This window comes from Neomonachus schauinslandi, chromosome 5, assembly GCF_002201575.2.
Source record: "Neomonachus schauinslandi chromosome 5, ASM220157v2, whole genome shotgun sequence".
Lineage (NCBI taxonomy): Eukaryota > Metazoa > Chordata > Mammalia > Carnivora > Phocidae > Neomonachus > Neomonachus schauinslandi.
In genome coordinates this window covers 137,685,218-137,708,811 of record NC_058407.1, presented here as the reverse complement: position 1 = coordinate 137,708,811, position 23,594 = coordinate 137,685,218, and the positions used below count along the sequence as shown (strand labels likewise).

The 23,594-nt window shown below is 52.1% G+C and overlaps 1 protein-coding gene across 2 annotated transcripts in view; it reads left to right on the top strand.

Annotated features, from left to right (window-relative positions):
- Window positions 1-23,594, top strand: part of AXIN1 (axin 1) — a 52,160-nt gene that overhangs the window by 13,447 nt on the left and 15,119 nt on the right. For both annotated transcript variants that reach the window (XM_021698226.1, XM_021698225.1), the window contains exons 2-3: window positions 19,323-19,463; window positions 21,422-21,518. In XM_021698226.1, coding sequence (XP_021553901.1) covers window positions 19,323-19,463; window positions 21,422-21,518 — 238 coding nt within the window. The remainder of the gene's footprint in view (window positions 1-19,322; window positions 19,464-21,421; window positions 21,519-23,594) is intronic.

Below are 23,594 nucleotides of genomic sequence, written 5' to 3'. Positions count from 1 at the left end.
CATTTTATTTCAACAGGGAGAGATAAAAGGTGAAAAAAGTAAAATATAGAATGTTCCAGATGGTGATAAGTACTGTGGTGAAATAGCAGGTGAGAAAGGGCAGTGAAGGGCAGGGGGAGGGTTGTAATTTTAACAAAGTGTTGCCAGAGAGTGTCCCATTTTAGAGGATGACTTTTGAGCAAGACCTCAAAAAAGTGAGAGCACAAACCGTGTACCTGGAGGAAGATGATTCTAGGTAGAGGGAAAAGTGAGAAAGGCAGCATGGCTGGAACAAAGGGCTGGAAGGGAGCGTAGTGGGACATAGCTCAGAGAGGTGGTTTGACATTTCTGAGACGAGGTTAAAAAAGCCACTGCAGTTTCTGCTTTGGTCTCTCTCTCTCTCTCTCTCAAGTTGTCAGTGTATGCATGGCACCTAGAGCCCTGAGCCCTGAGATTGCCGGAGTGTGTGTGCAGATAGAGAAAAGGAGTTAGGTGACACTCCACCGTTGAGACTTCAGGGATGGGAGATGAGTAAGAAAGAAACCAGTCGAGTGTGGCATCTTGGAAACCAAACGAAGAAACTGTTTAGGAAGGATGGAATGATTAGCTGTCAAACGCTGCTAATAGGTGAAGTAAGATGGGGACTGACAGTCATTAAGTTTAGCAATGTAGAGATTATTGGTGATCTTGAGTGGTGGTTAGTGGGAAATCGTAAAAGTATATTGAAACGACTTTCAAATTTAGCTTTAAATAACTCAAAGCCTTTAAAAAACTCTTTTAAAAAAATACTTATTTAAGAGAGGGAGTGAGAGAGAGAGAGCAACAAGCAGGGGGAGCAGGAGAGGGAGAAGCAGGCTCCCCGCTGAGCAGGGAGCCCGATGAGGGGCTCAGTGCCAGGACCTTGGGATCATGACCCGAGCCGAAGGCAGACGCTTAACCAACTGAGCCACCCAGGCGCCCCAACTCAAAGTCTTTTGAGAAGGGACTGTGTTTTTGTCTTATCTGTATCTCTTGGCTTAAGGTAGTGGTTTCCAGGTCTGCTCTTGATAAATATGTGTTGAGTTGAAATGATTCTAGTTATTAGAAAATATGTGCAGGACTTAGAGTTTGATGGCTTTATGCACTTGAGCCATGGCACTCACATCATCTTTTTGGGATCTGTCTTTTATTAAGGAAGCTGCTACTTGAATTTATAGTGACAGCCATTAGCTGCCTCTGCATTGGTTTTACCTTTTTTGACCTCTCACTTTGACAAAGAAGTAGATAATTTTTTAAAAAATCCGATAAAGAGCGGGCGCCTGGGTGGCTCAGTCGGTTAAGCGACTGCCTTCGGCTCAGGTCATGATCCTGGAGTCCCGGGATCGAGTCCCGCATCGGGCTCCCTGCTCAGCGGGGAGTCTGCTTCTCCCTCTAACCCTCCCCCCTCTCGTGTGCTCTCTCTCTCATTCTCTCTCTCAAATAAATAAATAAAATCTTTAAAAAAAAAAAAAATCCGATAAAGACATTCTTTCTGATTTATTAAGTGTACAGGAGGGGCGCCTGGGTGGCTCAGTCGTTAAGCGTCTGCCTTCGGCTCAGGTCATGATCCCAGGGTCCTGGGATCGAGTCTACATCGGGCTCCCTGCTTGGCGGGAAGCCTGCTTCTCCCTCTCCCACTCTCCCTGCTTGTGTTCCCTCTCTCGCTGTCTCTCTTTCTGTTAAAAAATAAACAAAAAATCTTTAAAAAAAAAAGTGTACAGGAACAAGCTATGACTTAAATGTTTAGCACCACTATTACTGAATGTTGAGGCTGAATTTATTGGCTAAAATCTCCCATTATGAATGTTAATATCTATTTCTTATTATATTTATAGTTTTTTTTTTAAGTATGATTAACATGTAGTGTTATATTAGTTTCAGGTGTACTATTCCTGTTAGATTTTGCTTTATGTGTTTTGAACCATAGTTTGAATGCGTACATATTTAGAGTATATATTCCTTATGGATTGACCTTTTTATTATTATGAAATCTCTCTTTATATCTAATGTTTCTTGCTTTTTAAATTTTTTTTAATGTTTCTTGCTTTAAAATCTAATTTGATATTGGTAATGCTGTCCCAGATTTCTTTTGTTAATATTTGTGTGACTTATGTGGTTTCTCATCTTTTATTTTCAACTTTTCTATATTCTTATATTTAAATTATTTCTTTTATAAGCCATGGTTAGTTTTTTTAAAAATCCAGATTATCTCCTTTTAATTGGCATAGTTTATTTATATTTAACATAATTACACATCATGACCTGAGCTGAAGGCAGATGCTTACCATCTGAGCCACCCAGGCACCCCAAAGTAGGGATTTTCTTATGAGAAATGGATATGACCTAAAATTATTAGGTCAGTCACATAGAGTATGGTATATTTAAGTATAAATTCTGGATCTTTTGCATATATATTCATTTTTCTTTTTTTTTTTAAAGATTTTATTTATTTATTTGACAGAGAGAGAGATAGCCAGAGAGGGAACACAAGCAGGGGGAGTGGGAGAGGGAGAAGCAGGCCTCCCGCTGAGCAGGGAGCCCAGTGCGGGGCTCGATCCCAGGACCCCGGGATCATGACCTGAGCCGAAGGCAGACGCTTAACGACTGAGCCACCCAGGCGCCCCTCATTTTTCACTTATAAACATGACTTTACTAATTACTGCAGACATTTCTAGGATTTTCTTTGTGTTTTGAATTACATAGCTTTTATCCATCTTAGTTTATGCCCCATTCCCCATGTGACAAAGATGATTGGATGGATTGGTGGCCAAGTTCACTGCTGGGGAAGAAGATGAACATAACTAGTTGAGGAACAAACTCAAGGTCTTGGCAGATACAATGCTGCCCAGCAGACACATGCCAGGTACACTCAGCTCTGTGTGTCCTGTGTGTTGGGGCGTGTATGCATGCCCCAACACAAAGATGTTTAGCATTCAGCTCTCATCAGCAAGCTAAGTATGCAGACATTTTGAGCCCGTGTCCCTGGTACTTTTGCTGGGGGGACAGAAAGCAGAGGCCCGTAGGTGCGCCTGTGCTGGAACCCTCTTCCCCCTTACCTGGAGTTCCCAGCATTGGGGCCAGGACTTGCCCTCAAGGCAACCTCTGCAGTTCGCTGGTGTGGAAATAGCAGTGTTAGGCCTGGTGCTGTGTTCTAAAGTAGAGGTCGGGCTGGGGTGAGGCCAGTGGCAGACATGCCTTGTTGGAGATCCCAGCAATGGAGGGAACAGGAATGAAGGAATATCAGACTTGTACCTTGGTTCTTTGAAATTTCATTCGCTTTGGAATGTAAAGTTCTGTGACACTACATGGAACTGTGTTGGAGATGCTTTAAAGATAAAAACATTTCCATGGTGAAGAAAGATGGGCAAATAAGAGCGTCCCTGGCCACGTTCCCACATGCGCAGCTGTCATTATATGTTCTCTTTACATATGAGCACATTGCATGGATCCTTTGTAGTTTGGCTTTCTCATTAGGTGGTCCTGTGAAGTTCATTTGGATAAAGTAAAACCCTTTAAAGAGAAAATCCTTTTGGGGCACCTGGGTGGCTCAGTCGTTAAGCGTCTGCCTTCGGCTCGGGTCATGATCCCAGAGTCCTGGGATCGAGCCCCGCATCGGGCTCCCTGCTCGGCAGGAAGCCTGCTTCTCCCTCTCTCACTCCCCCTGCTTGTGTTCCCTCTCTCACTGTGTCTCTCTCTATCAAATAAATAAAATCTTAAAATAAATAAATAAATAAAGAGAAAATCCTTTTGAAACATTGTGAGAGAAAACTCATAAGCAGAAAAATCCAGTAACTTTTTTTTTTTTTAAAGATTTTATTTATTTATTTGAGAGAGAGAGAATGAGAGAGAGAACATGAGAGGGAGGAGGGTCAGAGGGAGAAGCAGACTCCTTGCCGAGCAGGGAGCCCGATGTGGGGCTCGATCCTGGGACTCCAGGATCGTGACCTGAGCCGAAGGCAGTCGTTTAACCAACTGAGCCACCCAGGCGCCCCAACTTTTTTTTTTTTTTAAGATTTTTATTTATTTATTTGACAGAGAGAGATAGTGAGAGCAGGAACACAAGCAGGGGGAGTGGGAGAGGGAGAAGCAGGCTTCCCGCCGAGCAGGGAGCCCAATGCGGGACTCGATCCCAGGACCCTGGGATCATGACCTGAGCCGAAGGCAGACGCTTAACGACTGAGCCACCCAGGCGCCCTCCAGTAACTTTTTTTTAAACTTTTTTTTTTTTTTAAGATTTTATTTATTTATTTGAGAGAGAGAATGAGAGAGAGCACATGAGAGGGGGGAGGGTCAGAGGGAGAAGCAGACTCCCTGCCGAGCAGGGAGCCCAATGCGGGGCTCGATCCAGGGACTCCAGGATCATGACCTGAGCCGAAGGCAGTCGCTTAACCAACTGAGCCACCCAGGCGCCCTAAACTTTTTTTTTTTTTAAGATTTTTATTTATTTGACAGAGAGAGAGACAGAGAGAGCACAAGCAGGGGGAGTGGCAGAGGAAGAAGCAGGCTTCCCACTGAGCAGAGAGCCCTATGTGGGACTCGATCCCAGGACCCTGAGATCACGACCTGAGCTGAAGGCAGACGCTTAATGACTGAGCCAGCCAGGCGCCCCTAAAAATTATTTTTAATAAACCACGTTTTTCCAAAGTCACTGTTTTGGTCTTGTAGCTTCAAAGCTGAGAATAGGTCTTCTTCCCAGCTTTGTGGGATCTTCATTTGTAAGCTTCTGCATCTTGTTTTGGATTATGGACTGATTCTGACCTGTGTTAAAGACATTATGAGTCTGACGTGTGATCTGCCATTTTTTAAAACTTATTTGATAGAGAGAACAGAAGGGAGAGGGAGAAGCAGGCTCCCCATGAAGCAGGGAGCCCGATGCGGGGCTCCATCCCAGGACTCTGGGATCATGACCTGAGCCGAAGGCAGACGCTTCACAGACGAGCCCCCCAGGCGTTGCTAACCTTCCTGTTCATCTGATCCATGACAACCTGAAAATCAAAAGTGAAACATCTCTGTAAGTCCAGGCCCTGAAGAGAATCCCACTGATGTTGAGCAGACTGGCAGTGTGTCTAGTTTAGTTATTAGCTCATCGTGCCAGAGCCCCACTAGGAAGTTCCATGAGTGACTTCTGTACAGTGCTTACTGATTCTCAGTCCTCTTCACATATGTTGTTCTGTACATTTCAGTAACTGTTCTGCACAGATCAATCACGAGACAGGTTATTGTCAAAGTCATATAAGGGTACGTTTAGTGCAGGAAAATAAGAAAATACAGATGAGCCAAAACTGATGTAATGTCCCACTGCTCAGAGATAGCACTGTTCTATCTAGATCCCTCTAGAGTCCTCTTGGCATAAACGGATCTTTATGTCCCCCACAAAGACAGGGTCCTGATCCATGTGGCCCACGTGTGTGTCTCCCACGGTTGTTTGGGAGAGCTGCTGGTTTCAGGAGCACAGCTACATGTAAGAAGGGTGGCACAGGGAGTAGTACTAGGGGATCCTGCCTGCCTGCCTCCTGTCCTGGGGACCCGTCCTCCAGGGCTTGGGCTCCCGTGAGTATCACGTGCTTCTGACCAGAGCCTCGAGTCTGGTTTGTTCGCCTTCATATTGACTCTTACGGAAAATTAGGTGGAATGATGGGTCTTAACTGCTGCCTGGAGGCTTTCCCGTCCAGGATTTCTCTCTGGATGTGAGGGACACGGTGCCAGGACAGCACGGTCGTGGTCGGCATGGAGGGCTTTCTGCATCTTATGCTGACCCTCAGCAAATGCTGTGTGTGCCGTTCCTTAGACACTTGGAACCATTGTCATTCCACTTGGCAGGAGACGAATGGCAGCTTGAAGAAGGTCAGTAGCTGGTGAGTGGTGGTGAGTGGGATTTGGCCCCGGGGGCCACTCTAGAGCTAGGCTTCTCTTCTGCCCACCTCTGGCGATGGGGGGCAAGTGTGAGTGGCCACCCAGTGGCCACCTGGCTCAGTCTGTGCTGTGCCTGTTCACAGAACACACATCCTCCCATCTTACTGTTTGATTTTGACCATAAAGGGCCTCTGATATGTTGCACAACCCAGACCCTGTGTTGGGTGGGGTGCGCCAACTGTAGAATAAAAATAAAGTGCCTGCAGGAATGTGTAACCATGGGCAACCTCCTGCACAGATACCATGATGGCCGAGCAGGAAGCTCTCACCTGGAGCCACCAAGTGACTCATTCAGCTTCCATCTCCTCCCACCGCAGTTATCTCTGCGCTCCGTCAGGGGTGGCCCATGTCCTCTGTGGTCTATGTGTCGGCGGAAGGCTGTCTGTTCAGCCTCTGGCCACACTTGTCCTGCCCCCATGCTGACCCAAGTGTCTGTCATCTGAAGCCCACGATGGGTGTGTAAGTCGGGGTGTGTGGGGGAGTCAGTGGAGGGGGCTGTTAACCTTGGCTGTGGGTTTGTGTAGGGGCCAAATTTCTGCACTTTTGCATAGAGCATATAAGGTAGATATTTTATGGTTGACATTGGCCTGACTTTTGTCATTTTTAGTGTAAACTTCTTGATGTTATTTGTTTTATGGGTAATAATACCTACGTGTGAATGTGGGCACCATGGCCTGAAGTTGTGTCTGCTGCTGGAGAAGCACAGAAGTATGTCTTCTCGGGAGGCTGGTGCTCTGCATTTTGTAAAGAGGTTAATTTGAAATGAGGAAACGTCCATCCCGACCCTTCTGGTGCCTTTGTCTTGGTCATTTCTTATGGCGTTGAAGGCTCTGTAAGAAGACAGAACTCTTGGAGCACGTTGCTTTGTTAGGAAGCCGGCTCTCCTTCCTTCTCCCTAGGGGCTGGCTGGTCCTGTGAGTGACACCTGGATGCTGGGCAGAACCCCATCTGAAGGCTGGCCATGTCGCTCTGGTGTGGGTGATGATGTTCTCGCTTGGTGGAAAAGAGCTCCGGCCCTAGATTTGGGTCTAGACCCATACTCCCTCCCATTGGGAGAGTGCAGGTGTGTGTGTGGGGGTGCCGGTCTTTGTCAGCTGTGCCGTGTTGTGCACCTGGGGGGGGACCTGTGTTACTGCAGGAGCTTGAGGATGGTGCCCACATTCACACGTAGGTATTATTACCCATAAAACAAATAACATCAAGAAGTTTACACTAAAAATGACAGGAGTCAGGCCAATGTCAGCCATAAAAATTTCTACCTTATATGATCTATGCAAAAATGCAGAAATTTAACCCCCCAGCCCAGGTTAACAGCACCCTCCACGACCCAGGGGGCCGTTGCCAGGTGGCTGGAGAAGCAGGCCGTGGTGCCTGTAGCCCGCGGTGCCACCCGCAGAGGAGGGACGGACTGCCGATGAGAGCAGAGCCTGCACGGATGTCAGAACAGGTGTGCCCAGCGAAGGAAGCCAGACAGAGGCGCACGTGGCCCCGTGTGGTCCCATTTACGCAGAGTTGTAGAAAACGCCTCCTAGCCGCTAGTGACATTGGAGGTGGGGGGCACAAGGGAACTTTGGGGTGACAGAAGCATTTACTGTCTTGCTTGTGGCAGTGGTTGCACCGGTGTGGATGTATCCTAGAAGTCATTACGGTGTGAGCGTTAACGATATGTATGTGGTGTGGTGCGTTGCACTTCGGGAAAGCTGTTTCTAACAAAGCAGTTTACATGCCTTCCTCTAAGGGAACTAGACTTTTAGGACTGGGGGAGAAGGGCTGGGGCAGAGCCATGACAGGTGTGGGCTCCTGCCAACGGCCACTGTCCCTCGGGTCTCGGTGAGGACCAGGCTCTGGGATGGGCAGGGGGTTGCTTGGTGATGTGTCATGGGTGTTCTTGCCTGGCCTGGCTGCTGGCCCTCGGGTGCACGCTGATCACAGCATGGCAGCGTCTGAGCTCAGGACGCCCCTCCCCCTCGGTTTTGTGAAGGTGAGTGAGTGACACTGACGCGGTGCTGTTTGTAGTATAAATTGTTATTTGTCTTGACAAAATAGCTGTCAGTTAAATTTGTCTATTTCATGAGCTAATGTGTCCTTTAGGGTTCTGTAATCTCACAGGGTGAGATTTTTTTTTTTTTAAGATTTTATTTATTTATTTGACAGAGACACAGCGAGATAGGGAACACAAGCAGGGGGAGTGGAAGAGGGAGAAGCAGGCTTCCCGCTGAGCAGGGAGCCTGATGCGGGGCTCAATCCCAGGACCCTGGGATCATGACCTGAAGGCAGATGCTTAATGACTGAGCCCCCCAGGTGCCCCTTATGGGTGTATTTAAGAGATGTTGTGGGATGGCTTGAAGCTTGACCTACTTCTAAACTTCTATTTTATTTTTATTTGTTTACTTTTTAAGTAAACTCTTCGCCCCAGTGTGGAGCTTGAACTCAAGACCTGAAGAAGAAGAATCACATGTTCTCCCAGCTGAGCCACCAGGCGCCCTGGGGGCTGTCTTCTCACTTTGCAGAAATCACTTCAGGCATTTGTTCCTTTTGGTTAGTTTAGTTAAAATTACCTGATGTGGGGCACCCGGCTGGCTCAGTCAGTGGAGCGTGCCACTCTTCATCTTGGGGTCCTGAGTAAGATAAGGAAAGCAAGCTTAAAATTAACTGATGTGGTGTGCGAGTCCACTCAGCAGACCGTGCACACCTTTGCAGTTTGCCGACGGCAAGCAGATAGCCGTTCGTCAAGTATTTTTAGGGGTGGAGACCATTTTCATTAACTCTTAGTAGAAAGTCCCAGGGGAGGCCTGAGAGTATTTAGGACCAGAGAGAGGCACTCAGCAGGGAGAGAGGTGCACGCAGCTGTAGACAGTGGTGTTGCCAGGGGTGGAGGAGATGGCCAAGAGCACTGTGCGCGTTAGTCTGGCCGTATCACAGATGACCAGCGGTGACCGGACTAGCTCTTACCGTGGCCCGAGCACCAGTGACAGTCTGTGTGGGGACTGTCCTTCCTGCACAGTCGCCCGGAGGTGAGGGAGCAGGTGGCCTTGGGGTCCCGTGGGCCCCAGGCCCCAGCACTGTCCGTGCACCTTCGAGTCACGTGTCAGAACCCTGAAGGCTGTCCTGGGCCGAGCGCGCTGGGGAGGAAATGAGCCGTGGCAGGTACTTGTCGCCGCTCCCGTTCTCGCGCTTCAGTCACAGAAGCTGCCTGAGGGAGGACCAGCTTACCTCCGTCCCGCAGCAGGTGGTGGGGTGAGGTTGTCCCGGAGCAGTGGCCCAAGGGTCTGTCTGCACTGTGAGCCGCCTGGGTGGAGGGACACTGGCCACTTCGGTGTGGTGGCCTCCTTGAGGTCAATGAGTAGCCCAGCCCAGCGGCCCAGGCAAGGACAGGGGAGCCTCGGTGGGGGCAGGGTTAGTCAGAGCGAGGCAAGGACAAGCTGACCACCAGGCCGCCTCCTTGGCCCTTCCTTCCTGTCAGCCAGCTTTCCAATTTAATAAGAGCTGACAGCTTCCTTCTTTTCTTTCTTTCTTTCTGGAGAGAGAGAGTGAGCGTGTGCGCCGCATGCGCGCGCACACGAGCGGGGGGTGGGGTAGGCCAAGGGGGAGAATCTCCTGCACATGCGCGCGTACACAAGTGGGAGGGGCCGGGGGGAGAATCTCGTGCACTCGTGCACACAAGCAGGAGGGGCAGAGGGGGAGAATCTCGTGCACACACGCGCGCACACAAGCAGGAGGGGCCGAGGGGGAGAATCTCGTGCACACACGGCACGCACAAGCAGGAGGGGCCGAGGAAGGGGCAGTGGGGGAGAATCGCGCGCACACACGGGCGTGCACAAGCAGGAGGGGCCGGGGAAGGGGCAGAGGGGGAGAATCTCGTGCACACACGGGCGCGCACAAGCAGGAGGGGCCGAGGGAGGGGCAGAGGGGGAGAGTCTCAGGCAGACTCCCTGCTGAGCACAGAGCCCAATGCAGGGCTTGGCACCGGGCTGGATCTCAGGGTCTTGAGATCATGCCCGGAGCCGACATCCAGGAGCCGACATCCAGAGTCCGTCGCTTAACCGACTGAGCCACCCAGGCGCCCCCAAGAGATGACCGCTTTAAAGTGGGAACACTGTCCCTGACTTCAATCGCGGGTCTGCCTGCTTTGGCGGCCCACTCTCCTGTCTTCCAGGCCAGGCCACCCCACCTTACTCTGTCCCCTGCTTTTACTTCATATGAGAAGCTGCATCAGACTCTCCCCAAACTCTTTGGTGAGGCCCTCTGGTGTTGTCCCAGGTCAGGGGCCTGGCTGGGCTTTGCTTTCCGACTTTCTCATCCTCCCGCCTGCGTTTTCATCAGTGTATGACAGGCCCCGGCACCAGAAGTATCTAACTTGCCTCTCCTCTGTCTCCTCGTCTCGGGAAGGGGGATATTGAGCCGCTGTGTATGGCAAGCACGCCATTGTAACCTATTTTACCTGTAAGCAGACAACCGTGTCACGTACTGTGGGAACCAATGAGTGCACCTGTCTGGAGAGGGGAGCCCAGGGGCTGGAGCAGGGCACGAAAGGTCACTCCTCTCTCTCCTTTCTGCTCTTCGTTTTTATTGTTCCTTCCCAGAGATTCTGTAACTCTTTAGTTTTCTACAGAATTTTTAAAAACGCAGGGAAGAAACCAAATCCCCACGCCTCTCCTGGAGTTGTTGCAGGACACTGTGGTCTAGAGTGAGGCCCTGACTTGCTCCCGCCGGCCAGTGCGTGTGGGCCTGAGAGGCATGCTACTTCTCTTGTCTCTGGTTCTGCAGGCGAGGACCTCCGGCACGGCCACAGGACTAGCAGAAGGTCCTGCAGAAAATGGGGAGGAACATGCTGGTTAGGCAGAGCAGAGCGCTAATCAGAACCCAGGTCCAAGCTGGAGCTGCCCTCACGTGGGCGTCTTGATGTGAGCAGGGCACGCAGAGGACGAAGCCAGCATTGGCCACTATTTGCACAATGATGAGGTCTTCTGGCTTTCCTTATACCTTAGGAGTTTGAGGAAAGACACGTGGGAGAAGGTGCTCACAGCCCCTTCTTCCTACCTACCTGACCCAAGGCGGGACTTGGTGCTTTTGGGGCCAGGGTCTCCTGACCAGCCCTCTGCTGAAATAGCTGTGGTGGCCAGGTACACGCCACATGCCTGGGGTCTGCCTCTAAGTGACGGCAGGAGTGGGTGAGGTGTTTGAGGCCCGGGGGAGACAGGCTGGTCGTGAAGGGGTCGTTGTGGAGGTGAGTGATTGGAGCCTTGGGTTCATACGTTGTTCTCTCCACTTTTATACAAGTAAACATTTCTTAGGATCAAAAATGTGTTCAAGAACTGACCAGACTAAACGTACAGAGGAAAATCCAATGAGCAAACTACGAGGGAGGATCTTTCCGAGGTCAAATTTGGGGAAATTTGGGGCTTTCCTTTGTCAGCTCCCAGGGCTGGGGACACACTCCCAGCCTCGGACCAGGGGTGCTTCTGCATTGGGCCCGGTGACCCGGAAGCAGGGACCCAGAGCCAGAGTCACCCCAGGAGCACAGCTTCAGATTGGGTGCGGGTGGTTCTGGCATTTGGCAGAAGGCACTTCATCCAAACCCACAGTGACTCCCGCAGGAAACGTTCTAACAGCGGCCAGTCCGCAGCGATGGGTGGCCAGACACGCGAGCGGGGGCCACCGGAAGCAGACGCCAGAGTAAGCCTTGGCAAAGCTCCAGACATGGGGTGTCGGACAGCCTGTAAACGTAAGCTCTCTCCAGCGCGGCATTCAGGGCTCGCTGACAGGTTCTCCAGACAACAGTAGAGGGAGCAGTGAGGTAGTGACCTCAGGCAGCCAGAGAGATCTTCCAGGGCCCTTGCCGTGTGCCGGTCCACGCTGGCTGCACAGCTCCCCAGCCCCGGTTGCACCCCTGTAAGAGCCCCTGCAGCGTGGCCGCTGTGCCCGAGGAACTGCACTTCTAATCCATGTAATTTTGATGACATTTAAATAGCACATGTAGCTAGTGGCCACCATAGAGGATGGTTTAAGAAATAAGATCTACAACAGCCAAAATAAAAAATCCCATGGATGGATTGAACAGATGAGTCCGTTAGAGGATGAGCCAGAAGGAAGTTTCTACAGGGCAGCAAGAAGAACAGGAGGTGACTCCGAAGCCTTCACACAGATGGTGTGCAGTGGACTCAGGAAGAAATGGCCTTCGAGGAGCAGCCATTTGTCTGGCAGTTTGCGGGGATGGGCAGATGGTGAGCGGGGCTCTGTGCACCATCCCAGAGGGGACTCCACGCCGACGGGGGACGGCCTGACATGCTCGTGGTCAGTGTGGGTAGATAAGAACTGATAAATACGTAGGTGACCGCAGTCGTCTTCGGGCTTCAGAATACATCCACACAGGGAATTCAGGTGTGTGCAGCAGTAGTTTGCCAGCTGCATGCTGCCAGGCTGCCTCGAGGTCCTAGAATCGCCCAGAAGGAGAGGGCCAGGGCATCAGCAGACTTGAGACTCTGCTCACTAAGGACACCTGCTACGGTCTCTATGGCAATAGAGCTCCTATCCTGATCCACTTGTGTACATAGTATACAAGGGCTTGAGCTAGTAGGGTGTAGGTCTTGCAAAGGGACAAGTCTGGACATAGGAGTGACTTTGCCAGGGGCAGGGCTTATGGCATCTGTGGCACTGAGCACAGTGCCAAGGTCAGGGTCAGGAGGTGGGGGTTGGGTACAAGGGGCTGGTTTACTGTCTCTGTGCCAGGCACTGCTGAGGACACAATCAAGGAATCAGAGCTGGGGTGGGGGGGTCAGAGCAGGCATGTTAACAATGATTCATTTCAGATGCAGAAAATAAACAGACCAGAGGAAAGAAGGAGCCCATGGGGCTTCCTTGACCCGTCAGCCATGAGGCCCACCTGTCACCTCAGCTGACCAGAGACCACCTGAATTGCTTAGGAAAGACAGTGTGGGGACGTTGGTGTGTGGTCCCCGACATTCCCTCCAGACCGACGTGAATGCGAGAGGCCGGTGGGGCCAGCTTGTCAACCTGAGTGTGCAAAGCTGCTGCAGGACAGAAACCTGAGCGCTTTTCTGGAATGCTGAGTGGAATTACTGCTAAGCCCTGGAAGGCATGATCTTTGTGTCAGAACAACCAGGGACAGAACGTGAAGGATAATGCAGTAGGTGCCTGAATTGCTGAGTAAAAAATCACAAGACTCTTACTCAAGGATGCTTGACTGAGGAGGTTGAAAGGAGCGTCCTTGTGGGGCGAGGGCGCAGATTAAGGCTGTAGGTAGTGGGGCAGATGGAGAGGTCTAATCGACATTTCACCTGGGTGGAGTGCAAGTTAGTTGACTCTTTCATCCGGAGGATTTCTAGGAGATAAGAGGTCTCACTAGGTGGAGAAGCAATGCTTCTGATATCAGATAATCAGGTGGTTCAGGGCAAACCTGCTGCTGAAAAGAGCTAGAAATGTTGAGAACTGTTTTTTATTTTTATTTACTTTATTTTTTTAGAGAGAGGGAGAGGAGCGGGGAGGAGCAGAGAGTGGGGAGAGAGAGAATTTAAAAAAAAATCTGATTGAGGGGCGCCTGGGTGGCTCAGTAGTTAAGCATCTGCCTTCGTCTCAGGTCGTGATCCCAGGGTCCTGGAATCGAGCCCCACATCGGGCTCCCTGCTAGGCGGGAAGCCTGCTTCTCCCTCTCCCACTCCCCCTGCTTGTGTTCCCTCTCTCACTGTGTCTCTCTCTGTCAAATAAATAAATAAAAGCTTTAAAAAAGCAAATCTGATTGAAGGTGGGGTGCTTGTGTGGCTTGGTCAATTGAGCGTCCAACTCTTGGTTTCGGATCAGGTCGGGATCTCAGGGTCCTAAGATTGAGCCCCACGTCAGGCCCTGCGCTCAGCGTGGAGTCTGCTTGTCCCTCTCCCTCCCCCAGCTTGCGCATGTGCTCTCTCTGCCCCCCCTTCAAATAAATAAAATCTTAAAAAAAAAAAAGGCTTTGCAGAACTAACCAGGCAGGCAGGAAGGAGTGGCCCCATTCAGGGAGAAGGGAACCCAGGTGGGTGAGCTGGAAGGCATGGCCGGCTCTTGGGCTCCAGCTGCCAGGGCCTGCCTAGGAGGGAGGTGCTCCACCCTCTGAGGAGGTGCAGTCTGGAAGAACACAGGCCCTCCACGTGTCTGCAGCCCAGTGCAGCGGCTCTCCATTCCTGACACTGGGTTAAGGTGGCGGGGTTCCTGGTGCCCCAGCGTCCTGCCATGTCAAATGCATATGCTCTGGAGAAGAGTGTGTCGTCCTAGGGCTGCCCGGATACAAGGATTTCCACACAGTGTCTGGTCCTCTTTCCAGAATAGCCAGATACTGAATGAAAAGTAACCATGTGCTCAGGGATAGAAGACAACATGATTTAAAAAAATGAGAAGGAGAAAATCACAGGGATCCAGATAATGCAGCTCATGGACACCTTCTTGGTGAGACTCTCAGGGCTGGGGTAGGGGGTGCCAGAGAGCGAGGGAGTGTTCGTAGGCTGACGGGCAGTGCCAGGTATGAGCAGAAAAGAAAGTAGTGTATTGTAATCCACTGGATGGAGTAACAGTCCGAGTCTACACACATGTAACTAAAGGCAGGTGGCGAGAACATGTTGCCTTTTTTTTTTTTTTTAAAGATTTTATTTATTTGAGAGAGAGAGCACAGAGGGGAAAGGGAGAAGCAAGCTCCCCACTGAGCAGGGAGCCCGATGCGGGACTCGATCCCAGGAGCCTGGGACCATGACCCGAGCCGGAGGCAGACGCTTTGCTGACTGAGCCACCCAGGCGTCCCCAGTGTGTTCCTTACAGTGGAATACCAGCGAGGAAATACAACCGAATGAAGGGGTTAGAAAATCATCGGGTGGTAACAGAATTTGCGTGTAATCTCAGAGTGTCTCCCCACAAATTACCTATTAATGACAAAAGAAAAGTAATAGAGTGGAAAAAGTTGGCGGGCACTTGGTTTGCTACCACTATTGGGACCAACCAACCTCAATGTTCTTGGGGTGACTGAGCATCATTTCTGTGACAGTCCTGCCAAAAAATGCCCACTGTGAATGTCACAGTGAGGAAACCATGAACTGTTGTGCAGAGTACCTGGCCTAGACTCTTGGAAACGTCATGTCGGTGAGAGTGAGGACTGAGGAGCCGCCCAGGTGAAAGGAGGCAGGAGACAGGGGACCGTCTTAGAAAAGAAAAAGAGCTCTAAACGTGACTGCTGGGACAGTGAAGCAGATCTTTGTCCTTTGGGCTAGCAGCTGGTGTTGCGTCCGTGTTGGGGTCCTGCTGCCCTTGTTTGTGATGCGTCAGGGCGCAGCACCCTGTGAGGGATGGGGACTGGGACGCGCTCTGGCCCTGGGCGCTAGCAGTGGGAAAGTCGCTGTCACCCACCCTTAGTGGGGCGGTGCGCAGGCAGGTGCCTCGCTGCCTTTTGTGGAGCAGGCCATGTTCCCCAGGGCCCAGGGGGACAGGCCTCTCTTCCAGACCCTGCTTTCCGTTCCCGCAGATATACCATGCACTTGAGTTGCTGGATCATATGGTCATTCTGTTCTGTTGTTTAGGAACTGCCATACTGGGGTCTGGTTCCTTAGCGGCTGTCCCATTTTACATTCCCAGCAGACGTGCTCAAGGGTTCCATAGAAGTAGGTTTCCAACCCAGAGAGAACATCTCTGGAGAATGAAGGCGATGAAGACAGCCCCAGCTGCCGGCAGCCGCCCCTTCCTGAAGGAGACCGCTAAGAGTGTTCTTCAAACAGAAAGAACCAGCTGTCAGCTGGAGACTACCTGATGCACATATGCGGGTAACTCTAGGTGACCATCCACGGGACAAAACCATACTAACAGTGTCCTGTGGGGTGTAAGATGTTTAGAGTTAAAACACAGGAGACCGACAGCACGTGAGTGTGCGAGTGAAGTGAATGGAATTAATTCTGACCTTGTGTTGCCGGGGAGGAGGGACTGTGATACGTCAGGGCACCTGCTGTGATCGTCACGGGAACCACTGAAAGCATCGTAAAAGGGTTATTTTGTTAGAGAGAGGAGATGGAAAATAAAAATTATCCCAAAAGAAGTCAAGAAAGAACTAAAGAATGTGGAACAGGAGGACAAACAGAAAGCTAGTGACGAGACAGTGGACAACCCCCTCTCTGACAGTGATCACACCCAGCACAGCAGGATCAGATGATGCAATTTGAAGAAAAAAATTGTCCAGCTGGATCTTAAAAAGACTGGGTTTTACAGAAGACACACAAGAGTAAAAACATATATCAAATTAAACGTCAAAAGAAGGAAACCCAACGTTCTGCAAACAGCAACCAAAGAGAAAGGCAACGCAGAGGCAGGGCATGTTCGCGGTTGGGCATGTTTGTGTCCATCCCATCGAGGTTTTACTCTGAGAACTTTGAAAGGTACGGAGAAGTCGGAAGTTTCTCTACCGGCAGCACCTGGAAAATTGGCTATGTTGGCTGTGCCCGTGCGCGCGCGCGTGTGTGCGTGCCTGTGCTCCGGTGCCTGGCTGTCTTGTGGGGACACGATCTCCCCCACTGGCATTTCCTCTCGCCGGTCACGGGCCAGAACTTCGTCGTGTCAGCCAGGAGCGAAGGTCCAGGGCACTCAGTCTTTGTCCCAAGGGCCAGCTTTGCTGTCTAGAAGGTTAAAAAGGTAAACAGATAACCAGGTAAACAGATAACCGGCTTTTTCTTTTCTCTTCCCTTTGTCATCTGAACTTAGAGCTCATGTACATAGTGGGGTTTGCTCTATACTGGAGGCTGTAGAAAATTAAGAAATTGTGTTTTTCTTGGTTTCTGCCTTAAAGATGGACTTTTTATTTTCTTAAGTTTTGTTTATTTATCTCTGTACCCAGTGTGGAGTTTGAACTCACCACGCCGAGATCAAGAGTCACATGCTCCACCAACTTAGCCAGCCGGGAGCCCGAAAGATGGACTGTTTGTCCATGTGAAAGGCACGCTGGGGCCCTGTCTGGGGAGGGACCAGACAGTCCTGCTGGACGTGGGTCCTGCCGCGTGGGGGAAGGACAGAGGCCAGTGCCTGCAGGGAGCAGAGCTCCAGGGCCACCACGCTCCCCAGCATGCTCTGTGGGCTGGGCCTTCCGTGCCAGGCTACCTTTTTCCCTTTAATTTGAAGGTTTTTTTCTCGTTTGACCAAATGGGTATTTACAGAAAGTTACCAAAGTTTAATATTCTTTAAATGAAGCGGGGAAACGAAAAAAGTTTATTTAGCACTTAGCCTGGGATGAGAATTTCAGTAGTGGTTAGAGTGGTGACAGTATTGGTGGTTTTATTTTTTTAAGTATAGAAGAGGAATAACAGTGTCATTTAAAAATAATGTTTTATGATAGGGGTGCCTGGCTGGTTCAGTTGGTAGAGTGTGCGACTCTTGATCTCCAGGTCGTGAGTTCAAGCCCCATGTTGGGCCTAGAGCTTACTTTAAAAAAGAAAGTAAAAATAAAAAAATTTTATGATGTTGCAGGCTCCCATCATTTTGTCTGCTTCACGTCAGATATACTCTAGATGAGGAGGTATAAACAAACAGGACCAGGGACAGGCTGTCTGCGTTGCTGTCCGTGTCCCCATCCGTTCCTGCAAGCGCGGACCCTGTTCCGAAGAACGTGCGCTGCCCTGGCTTGGCCGTCATTCGGCTGGAACCAGTTCGCGGCCTCTGAGGAGGGGTCCGTCTGCGGCGGGTGGGTCAGAAGAGCGGATGTGCTGTAGGGCAGTGACTTACTCCTCTCTGGTGCAGGGACGTGGAGCTGGTGGGTAAGTTATGTGGCTGTGTCGCTGGCCACCCGTGTGGCCTCCTGGCTGCAGTAGGAGGATCACCTGGTACTCCTCTGGCTTTCGTGGCCTCAGGTACTGCTCCTCCTGAGGCAGTGGATGCCAAGACCGCCCGGGAGAGTTGGCCCCACTCAGTCGGGCCTCTCTTCCAGCCACGGTGCCTGGCCCAGCCCAGTCCTGCACATCCTGCATGATGGGTGTTCAGGATACTGAGGTACCTGGTTCTGGGTCTTGTCAAGCGTCTTTTCCACTGAGTGTGTGCATGGTTAGGATTGGGGCTTCCAGAAAGTTCTGTCAATCGGTGATGGTTGTCACTCCTTCTGGGGTCTGAGGATTGCACCGATTCATCCCAGGTCCCCCCGGCACTCGGCCCAGGTTGTTGTTCATGCGGGTGACAAGCGTTCGGTCCTGTTACCAGAAGTGAGGCTAGAGCCCAAGGTGGGACTGTGTCCCCGGGCCTTGTGTACAAATCACTGAGCGCTCAACGTGGGTACCCCAGCCACCAGGAGGGCTCGACGGGCCTCCGTTGTGCTGGAGCTGTCAGAGAACCTTGCTGTCGTTTGTCACTTGGCCTAAGATCTGTATGTCGCTTTAGGAGGACAGAGTTTGGGGGAGGAGGAGGGGTCGGATCGCGCTGCGGTGACATGACCGTGGGGGGTGGGGGAGGCGCCTAGACAGGAGAAGAGCGCAGCCTCCAGGAAGAGGCCCATGGAGGGATGACGAGGACTGGCGTTGAAAGTTACTCAGAATAAGGTAGATTATTCAGTATTTGGTGCTAACAACCGGCTCTCCATTTTGATGCAAGGGAATGAGGTAGATTATATACCCACCATTTTAGGTAAAGTTCGAAATTTAAAAAGAAACGAACTATTGGAGCATTTGAGGAAAAATAAAAGAATATATTTTTAATGTTGGAATGAGGAAGGCCTGCCTACTAAGATACAAAAAATCTATGAAGGAAAAGATTGGTAAGTCTGATTTCATAGAAATGAAAACCTTTGTGTGACCAAAATCAATCTAAACAAAGTTAGAAAAGTGACATTTAGGGAGAAAGTATTTTTCGCATGTGTAACTGGAAGTTAGTAGTAAGAATATTTAAAGGCTTTGGGAGATTCCTGAACATCCCGGTGGAAAATGGACGAAAGGTGTGAGCAGGTAACGGACAGAGAACAGGGTGTAAATGATGTGTGAACGGCTGCCCTGTCACCTCTCGGGGAGACGCAGACTGAAACCCAGCAGCACGTTCTGGCGAATCTGCCCTGAAGGTGAAGGAAGTGATGAGAAGGCAGCGTGAGGTGTCCCTTCCCTCCTGTCTTGCACGTCCCGTCCTATGACGGTTCTCGGACGTGTGCACGAGGGTCCCGTTTTAGTTGGGTGCGTAAAAACGCACATCCAGATGACGGTCTGTGTGCTCACCGAGGCATCTGTGTAAATGCACAGGGAAGGTCTGGAGAGACGTCTGGGAAGAGCAGTGGGCGGAGGCAGGACAGACACCGGCCCCTTGTGCCGTCTCCTCTGGAGGGTTTGCGTGTGTGGTTCCGGAGCCAGGGCGTCCAGGTGACTCGGGGAAGGGGGTGAGCTCCACGTGTTGCTGGGCTGCTGCTGACCTCTGCTCTCTGTTCACAGGTGTGGGTCCTGGCGGGAGCCCGTCAACCCCTACTATGTCAGCTCTGGCTACGCTCTCGCCCCGGCCACCAGCGCCAACGACAGTGAGCAGCAGAGCCTGTCCAGCGACGCTGACAGCCTGTCCCTCACCGACAGCAGTGTGTGAGTGCCCGCCCCTCGGCCGCGTCCTGTGCCGGTCCCAGCGGGGCCTGTCTTCCTAGGAAACGTTGTGTGGCCCCCCAGCTGATGCACAGACAGGCTGCACTGCCCGAAGTATCATGACACATCCTGACTTTGCCATAGGCTTCTCTCCTGGGACCTTTGAAAGAGGGAAAACCGTTGGGGGGCAGGTGGTGGCGCCAAGAATGCTTGCTGTGCTGGGGTCGACCCCCTCTTTGTCAGGGCCCTGCTGTCATTGTTCCAGATCTAGTCTCTATCACATACTCGGCGTAGGCCACGGGACGACAGGAGCCGGACGGGAGCTGGTATGACTGGTTCTGTGCTGGCCCTGGTGCCTGGAGGACTCAGGGATAGCCGCTGGGGCTGCTCGTGTCCGAGAGGCCTCGGTGACCGTCCAGAGCCCCCTGGAACCTCAGCGTCCCTCAGGGTCACAGTGGACCTTATTCTTCCATTGTCCTCTCCAGGGAGGCCTTCCCTTTGCGGGAAAGTACTTACTTTCTGACACTTGGCTTTGCTTTTTGGCAGGTGGTCTTTGGGACCCAAATGCACCAGAAGTTTGATGGTGTAAAACACTCTGTGGTTATATCAGAGCATGGCCCGACCAGCCTGCCAAGGGCATTTGGGGTCGTGACTGCCCATGAACATCAGATTTACCCCACTTTCAGTCACCTGACTGCCACTGATGGGAGGTCCCTGGCCAAGACGGGGGCTGGGGGCTGGGGGCCGAAGCCCGGGTGCTGCCCGTCAGGGCCAGAGAAGCCTTTGGCGGGGACAGTGAGCAGGTGTGAGACCGCAGCGGGTGGCGGCAGTAGCTCTCAGCTGGCTGCCCGGCGTCTCTTCCCCAGCCAGCAGCTTGTTTCTTCCTGAACCTGTCTTTTTGCAGGGAACAGCTCTTAAAACTGTGCTCCCACTTCCTGTAGCGTTTTCAGAGTGTGTGCTCTTCTGTGCTTGTGTCCGCGTGTTCCTCTGACCCTGCCTCATGCTGTGCAACCCAGCCAGCATGGGCCGTGCCTGGGCCACACCAGCCAGCCCCGAGTCGCTGCGCATCTGGGGCACCTCGTCTTCTCCTCTGTGGGGACCACATGGTGACATTGTGAGACACGTCTGTCCCCATCATTTCCTTCTCCTTTGTGTCAAACCTTTAAGATAAAATGTTGACGTGTGTATAGCAGCTTCTTCCTTGAAATGACCGTGGTTTCAGCAGTACCTGCCACGACCCCCATGAGCAGTCGATGGCTTCGGATTGGGCATTTGTAGCATTTGGTTTTCTCTCTTCCTGGAACCGGCTACTACAATGAAAATTTGCCAGCACATTTTTTCTTGAAAAGTCTTAATTCTTTCTAAGAAAAGGACATATATTCGCTAAAGGAAAGAACTTAAGTTTTTTTTTTAAGATTTTATTTATTTATTTGACAGAGAGAGAGACACAGTGAGAGAGGGAACACAAGCAGGGGGAGTGGGAGAGGGAGAAGCAGGCTTCCCGCAGAGCAGGGAGCCCGATGTGGGGCTCGATCCCAGGACCCTGGGACCATGACCTGAGCCGAAGGCAGATGCCTAACGACTGAGCCACCCAGGCGCCTCCCCCACCTTTTTAAAAGATTATTTATTTATTTGACAGAGACAGGCACAGCAAGAGCGGGAATACAGGAGAGGGAGTGGGAGAGGGAGAAGCAGGCTTCCCGCTGAGCAGGGAGCCCAATGTGGGGCTCGATCCCAGGACCCTGGGATCATGACCTGAGCGGAAGGCAGACGCTTAACGACTGAGCCCCCCAGGCGCCCCTAAATAAATAAATCTTAAAAAAAAAAATGGAAAAACCATTCTTAGCTATGAAGGCGTAGAAAGCGGGCCATGCTGCTCTACTCCAGGTAGAACCAGCACAGCAAAGTTTTGTTGAGCTGTTCTGTTTGCCCTCACACTAGGCTCTCCTTCTTCTGGACAGGGATGGAATCCCACCGTACAGGATCCGCAAGCAGCACCGCCGGGAGATGCAGGAGAGCGTCCAGGTCAACGGGCGGGTGCCTCTACCTCACATTCCTGTAAGTTCGGCTGCATAGCCGTCCCCTTCCCGTCAGGGAGGTCGGGGCTCCCCAGTCCTCTTGGACCATACCCAACCCTTCTCCCTACCCCGCCTGGCCGCCGTGGCACTGGGCAGTGGGAAAGGCGCTTGCCTGGCTTCTTGTGAGCTCAGCTCACGTCCAGGTTCAGCACGTGGCCCCACACGGTCACACCCCGCAGGCTGGAGGGGGCAGCATGGGCGGCTTGTAGGTGTAGCCGGCACAGTCCCCCACAGGACCAGGGAGGGCCTGACACAGCACCTGCCGGGAAGTCTTCACGCATCCTGTCAAGTGAAGTGCTCCTTGAGGTGGGAGAGCAGCTCTCAGCCCATCACTGGCTTCATGCCCGGGCCCAGCCCCCGCACGGGCCTCCTGACTGGCTCCGTTGTCGACACGTAGCGACCCCGGCGCCAGGTTCCTGGGAGGGCTTTCTTCTGCTTTGCCTCATAGTGTGAAAACAGTGAGGGGATTGGTGGCCCCGACTATGGGCGCTGGGGGGCCGCACGGAGCAGGCCGGGCAGCCTGTCTCCACCTGCGTAGCTTCTGTGTGGGTGAAGGGAGGGGTAGCTTTCCTTATTCGGCCCACTGACTGAACGGGAGACCCTTCTCAGGGAGAGAAGGAAAGCTCTCAGGAGTCTCCAGCCCATGGGTGCCTGTGAGCTCCCGTCAGCAGTTTCTGTGCGGGATCGCTGCACACCTGTCCATGGTCAGGGCTCCTCAGTTAGAGTCTTCTAGCTTCTCCAAATACTTCAATTTCCGAATGAGAAAAGTGGTGGTTGATGGTTGAGAAGAAAGGATGTGGGTGTGCTCTTACTTCTGAGGAAAGGGTGGGCCAGCATTTTGTCACCTCCCAGCCCACCCTGGGCATGGCCCAGATTTGGCCTACATAGGCACTGACGGTGTCTGCTCGGGGAGGAGCGGAAGACGCTGTGGGGAGTGTGTGCGCGCTGCCAGTGACCTCTTGGGGCTCCCTCTCAGGGCGCGCCTGCCAGGCTGGCTTGTGTTGTCTGGAGCCGCCTGGGCCTGAGCCCAGGCAGGTGCCTGCCCATGCCTTTGCTTCACTGTGTGGTGCGGCCTGCGTCCCCCAGCTGTGCTCTGCGGACGCTGAAACTCAGAACTGGGTCCGGGCAGGGGAAGCAGAAGGTATCCCATGTCCCTGAAAGGAAGGGAGTGAGCGGACACAGGAGCCGCGTGGAGGTGCTCCCTCCCTCAGGCTCCGCTGGAGCGTCAGAGTCCGTGGTGGTGCAGGAGAAATCTGTGCATCTCTGCTGGTGAAAGGAACAAGTAGAGTGTGCTGAGGGACAGGACACTGACATCATCCCAGATGGTCCCTCAGGAAGCATTTGCTCACAGCGGGAAGAAGCGACTTTCTGTGGTGGGACAGACGGATGCTGCCCCTGTGAGGACAGTGAGGAGGGCCTGGCGCCCCTAGGGGCCTCTTGTGGGGGATGTCACCAAGACACAGCCCACGTTGAGGGCCACCTGCACGAGAACTGGCTTCAGATTGTCAGACATGACAGGGTCGTGGAAGTGCAGGGACACAGGAGTGCGGAGAAGCAGCCCAGCTGAGCACCGCAGGCCTCGGTGGGGGAGGGAGAGAAGCAGTGTGGGGCCCGCGTGGCCTTAGGGTCTGGGGTGCCTGCATCAGAAAGCCCTCCTGTGTGGGACACCTGCCAACAGATTCCTGCTGATGGCACATCACGGAGGGAGCTGACTCACGGGGTGCGGGAATAGTGCTTTGCGTGTTCCTGCAACTTTTCTGCCCAGCCGCCATCACCCTGGACGCTTGCTTCTCTCCAGCGGACTTGCCTTCACAGCAGCCCCCCAGCTTCCTCCCCCTTCTCTATAAAATATCGTCCTTTCCTTTGTTTGAGGGAGTAGTCTATGATTTTTGCCATACATTGCTTGTTTTCAGTTGCAGTTCTTTGTTTTTCTGAACAAAGCCATTTTTCTTGGTAAAATAACTCCCTTTTATTTTCAAGGGTAACGTTTCTTACCTAACAAACCAGCAAACAGCGATCCTCATCTTCACAGAGGTTCTGGAGGGCCGTGATTGTG